Source organism: Octodon degus, unplaced genomic scaffold, assembly GCF_000260255.1.
Source record: "Octodon degus isolate 3935 unplaced genomic scaffold, OctDeg1.0 scaffold00051, whole genome shotgun sequence".
Classification (NCBI taxonomy): Eukaryota; Metazoa; Chordata; class Mammalia; order Rodentia; family Octodontidae; genus Octodon; species Octodon degus.
This window is the reverse complement of record NW_004524627.1, coordinates 3,890,745-3,896,299: the sequence shown is the minus strand read 5'-3', so window position 1 is coordinate 3,896,299 and position 5,555 is coordinate 3,890,745. Positions and strand designations below refer to the sequence as shown.

The 5,555-nt window shown below is 43.4% G+C and overlaps 1 protein-coding gene across 2 annotated transcripts in view; it reads right to left on the bottom strand.

Moving 5' to 3' along the window:
- Positions 1–5,549, bottom strand: part of Zdhhc2 (zinc finger DHHC-type containing 2) — a 90,363-nt gene extending 84,814 nt beyond the window's left edge. The window contains exon 1 of one of the 2 annotated variants that reach the window (XM_004633056.2): positions 5,406–5,549. In XM_004633056.2, coding sequence (XP_004633113.1) covers positions 5,406–5,532 — 127 coding nt within the window. In that variant the 5' untranslated portion in view covers positions 5,533–5,549. The remainder of the gene's footprint in view (positions 1–5,405) is intronic. The other variant, XM_023717231.1, reaches the window with a different exon arrangement.
- Between the last annotated feature and the right edge of the window lie 6 nt (positions 5,550–5,555).

Here is a 5,555-nt window from a genome sequence, read left to right as displayed (position 1 = left end):
CCCTTTCCCCTTCCCCTTCCCCTTCCGCTTCCCCTTCCCCTTCCCCTTCTTCATAACAGTAGTAGTAGTATTTTCTGTATTTAGGGCAGGGTCCACAGGGTGTTCAGGGTCTCATTATGTAGATCAGACTCAGAATGATCCTCGTGTTTACAGCCTCCCAAACTCTGGGATTACAGATGTGCACCACCACACCCAGTCTCAATCTCCATCTCAGCCTCAGCATGCCCCAGGGGCGGGACCAGCATGGCACACCAGAGATCAAAGCCTAGCCACTGCACTCTGTCTAAGCAGGCGCATTAGTCTACTGAGCTATCAGGCTGGCCCACAGTTTTTCTTTAGACAACAGTTATTTCTACTGTTTATATTGGGTTTCAAACTAGCTTAGTACTTATAGATAGTAACATATATTACAAAGATTATCTTCTCTTGAAGAAAAAGCTTGAATGTCCTGCACAGTTTATGAAGTGATAGTTTTCCATTAACAAGAATAAAATTCTTTTTTCAATGTGGCTCAGATTCATTTTGTGCTGGCAGGCAGTGTAGAGCCCTTCAATCTCCCTCTGAGCTGGAAGTGACCTTGAGGGAAGAGCAGATCACAGATTAATAGAATCCAAGGCTGAAGCCTTATATATGTATTTTATCTTCTGACATTAATTACTGATTTAAAAAAGCCAGAAAACTGTGATTATAGTATGTCTCAAATTGATCCTTAGGTATGTGGATTCCTTTTTTTTTTTTAAATTCTTAAGCATCTCTAATAAACACTGTGGTATATAAGAAGGCTCAATCATTACTGGGGAATGTGAACAGACTGAAATTCTGTGAATAAGGCCTCGATATTCTCAATATGCTAACAAACCCTTCAAAAGTAAGCACACTACTGCCAAGAGCCAAACTATCTGACCTAACAACTATGATTATTAACAAAGTTTTGTTGTAATATACCCACACTCACTTAGTATTTTCTATGGCTGGTCTCTGTAATAGCAGACTTGAGTAGCTCCAATAGAGATCATAAAGGCTTGTAAACCAGAAATATGTACTCTCTGGCCCAAACTATACAGATTTCTAAGAACTCTGAAACTTGTGTACAGATTGCTAGCTTATTTTCAGAGCTATGTTGACTCATATAAAAGGAAAGAAGGGAAAAGGGAAGGAGAAAGAGAAGAAAGAAGAAGAGGAAGAAGACATGGGAAAGGGGAAGAGGAGAGAAGAGAAAGAAAAGGAAGGAGGAGGAAGAAGAGGAGCAGCAGCAGCAGCAGCAGTGGCAGCAGCAGTGGCAGTGACAGCAGATTAAAAAGACTTACAGAATCACGGATAAAACTCAGTGGCATAAGTACCTGCTGGCAAGCTCAAAGTCCTGAGTTCCATTCCCAGTACAAAAAAAAAAAAAAAGTATAAAAGACTTATAAAACAACTTCATTGGGCTAAGTTATTTGGTGAGTATTGTGGTGGAAAAGGGAGAGATTCTGACATCTGTGCCACAATAGCAAAAGTCATAACTGATATCTCCACGGGGTATTTGAAGATAGGTTGCAGAATTTGGCAATTCTTAGCAATCATGACCTCTAAATTTTAGCCTGAGCTACACAATGGGTTTCATGCCAGCCTTAACTATCTAGTAAGACCCTGTCTCAGTAAAAAAACAAAGAAAAAAAAACTAAGACCATAAGGAAACTCAGAACTACATGAGTATACAACATAATAATAAATGTCTCATAGCACCTTTCCAAGGTAAGAGCAAGGGAGTAATAGCATTTTAGAAAAACAGAAATTGAAATGATTAAATAAGGGTATGTGAAAGTTCCCTGCAATACTCTTGAAAGTTTTCAGTGAATTTGAAATCATAACACAATTAAAAAATTAAAACAATTTTAAATGTTTGCACTTAAAAGGAAATATTTCAGGGCCGGGGAGATGGCTCAATAGAATAAGTGCTTGCCTGGCAAGCTCAAGGACCTGAGTTCAATCCCTGGTTCTGCCACAAAAAAAAAAAAAGGGAAATACTTCGATTACCTTGACAAACAACCCTAAAAAACAACTTCCATGGTGGATCTGTAATACCTACAAACCAGTATAGGGAAGGGTCTATAGGGTGTTTAGGGTCTCACTATTAGATGGGACTCATAGTGATCTGCCTGTTTACAGCCTCCCAAGAGCTGGGATTACAGGTGTGCGACACCATGCCCAGTCTCAATTGCCATCTCAACATGCCCCGGGGGCGGGGCCGGCACAGCAGGCCCAGGGATCAAACCCCTGGCCCCTGAACCTGCTTGCAGGCGCTTTAATCTGCTGAGCTATTTGGCCCTCATGCATACTTGTAAAATTCTGCATCCTAAAATCTCAGCTTACAAATTTCACCCTTAGACTTTATCTTATCTTATGTCATGGAAAACAAGGTAGCTCATAATTAAAAGGATCAAGGGCATGTAAGATACCAAAGAAGACAAGAATAGTGAGAAGGGTAAGATGGGAAAAGAAGTGATGAGGCGAGGAAAAGATAGGAGGGAAGGGTGATACAAACAGAGGCCTTGCTGATCAACAAACGAGATAAACTTGTTCCAAATGGTTACAAGTCTAACAGTCCTATTTGATCTTTCCTTGCAGCATAGGAAGCAGATGTACCCGGAACACTGGTACATATTTTACATGTGCATATATTTAAACAAGAAATATGAATTATTTTCTTAAAATACAAACACTAAACAGAAATTATGCTAGCTGAAAAAAGTGCCTAGAGAGCAACATACATGCATGTTTGTTAAATATAGAAACTAAGCATAATGAGAATCATTATCTCCAGTTTCCAAGGATACCAGGATAAGCACTACTCCTAAATTGCCGTTCATTCAACAAAGGGCACAGAGCAATTTATATTCAGGGTCATCCCTGGCTGACAGCTGCTGTCGCAGGAGGATCAGGGTAAATTACCCTGTTTGTTTAATTCTATTTGTTACCTACCACCTCATAGCTCCTGACCTCCTCTGGTCCCAATCCTGGTCAATATTTTATATGAGAAATTTGAAAAACGTGGTTATAAATAGCATCTCTCAAGAGGAAAAAAGGTCCATAAAGAGAAGGGTGGCATGAGATGTGATTAATCCAGGGAGTGGGGAGGGGGTAGGCATTTTGATTTTCTTTGTCTGGGAAAAGCAGAAGAGGTTGGTTTTGTATTTCACTTACACAGTGTCTAGAAGGGAAACCATGCAGCTAATGTCAACTTCCAACCCAACTAAGGCTACAGGAGGCTTCTAGAACTTAGCACAAGCCACACTGCCTACACTGCCACAGTCTCCACAGTCAAATTCATCTTCTACTTGTTCTGTCCTCTAAACTCTTCTATCTGTATGTTTCATAGTGAGTGCTTCCTTCATATTTTTTATAGCAATAAAGAAATATAAAAACTTTCTGTCAACTCAGGAGATATTGCATCCCAGTCACTTGTTTATTCATTCAAGACGACTTGCTGACTGCTTTCACACTGGTGTGCATTTGTGCCTGGCCAGGTGAGTAGCAACAAAAAGGGGTAGCAGATGCTACTGACGCTCACCAGGCAAGTATCAACTACACACAGTGCGGAGAGGTGGTCTCCCTCTTAATCAAATTGCAACCTACAAAAATACTATGTAGCTTTAGGGACCTTTAAACTTATTTTAAAATCACAGTAAATATAAATAAAATACATTTATGATATAATAGCAACTTGGTAACTATGTAATTCCAAACACACCACGTGTTCTCAATACAATAAGACCTCCTAGGTGGAACCTAGAACCCGTACCTGGCAGCAGGGAGGAGACAGTCTGCCTTCAAATGCTCCCTCCTGATGGGTAAGGGGCCCTGTGTCTGCTAAGCTGCTTAGCTTAATGTGATAACACACAAGAATAAACAACTGCGATAATGAACACTTGGGACTTCTCTGCTTTGCACCAGTTACGCCAATTGACACTGTTCACTGTTTTAAAGTAAAAGAGTAAAATATAGTAAAGGCGGCTATAGTTATATAACATATACAATATGTATCAATAAGACAAACTAATTTAATGTTAGCTATTGGTGGGAAAAGGCAATATGTGTCTTCCTACATAAGCCTCTCTCATACATTATACATGACCGGAATTCCACATATCTAGATGTGCTGTCATGAACGTGTCAGTGCAGCCCGATCTTCTCTTTAATACATTCATTTTTTTAAAAAAATTAAAAGATTGTTCCTAAATCCAACAAAAATAGAAAAAATTAAAAACTACATAAAATGAGAAGTTTCTCATTTCGCTTAAAAGTCATTTCAGTAGCAATTTTGGTGTATTATTTTGACACCTTTTCACATGGGCAACATTTTGAATCAAGATGGCTTCAGACTAGAATATACATCTTAATCTTGAGGCGTCGATAATGCCTAAATTGCAAATCCTTAAACATAGCTTTAATCTTCTTCCCAGTCCTGCCCAAGGACTGATTCTTGTAGGGCAAAAACAGACGCGTTGGTAGGTAGATTGCCAAGAATTGAAAGCATTCCCAAGTCATGGCTGAAAGGTCATCCACAGTTTTAACATTTTTTGATAACCTAGATCAGCTTTCACAAATCTCTGAAGACAGGAGCCAGCTTACATTAAGCATCATAACTGTGCTTCTTACTTGTGCATATTCAAATTGAAAGAGAAAAGAAAGCCTTTTGGCCTTGAAAGTACCCTACCCATCAATTCAGCAGCCTAGAACTTGGACGGATCTACTTGGCTGCTACTCTCCACCCTCCCCCTTCTTCCTATTATTCTAACATCTAAATTATGGTCCTAGGTATTGCATATAATATCTTCAAAAACACTTTCTAGTAGCTCACCCCTCTAGGTCTCCTAAAACTAGAAAGTGTCCAACTGGCAATCTTTGTTTGCATTGTAAAGGAAGCTAAGACATCCCAGGGCGCTGTCACCCACCCTTAAAAGGTGCATCTGTGGCACTCGGAAAGGGATCCTGCCCTGCCACCAGAGGCCAGGCCAGCATCTCTGCGCGGGTCTGGCGCAGTCACGGCCCGGCTCAGAGCCCTCCAGCCCCCACCGCAGCCTCCTGCGCCGGAGGCCACAGTCGTCCCGCCGCGGTCCGCGCGTCCAGGGGGTGTGGCTGGGCGGTGGCGGCTTGCGGAAGACAGAGGGGTGCCCGTCTGGAGTGGAGGTGACACCGTACCCTGAGAGTTGCGAGGGGAGGCAGGGGTAGCGCGAGTGTAAGGAGATGCCCCAGGCTGTTTTCGCCGCGACCAGTGGAGGCGCAGCCGGGGCGCCCCGGGGTGGAGCGCGGGGAGCGCGGCGCGGCAGGGCCCCCGGGTCCCGGGCGGAGCGCGCGGGCTGCCCGCGGCGAGGGGCGCGCGGGGGGCCGTGGGCGGGACGGGCTCCCTCGGGAGGGGCGCTCACCTATGCACAGCTGGATGGCGTAGGCGTAGTAGGACCAGCCCAGCAGCAGGCTGATGAACACCACCGGGATCCAGTACAGCACCCGCCGGCACCGCCGCCTGACGCTGCCCGGGCCCGAGGGCGCCATCTTCCAGCCGCAGCCGCCTGCCC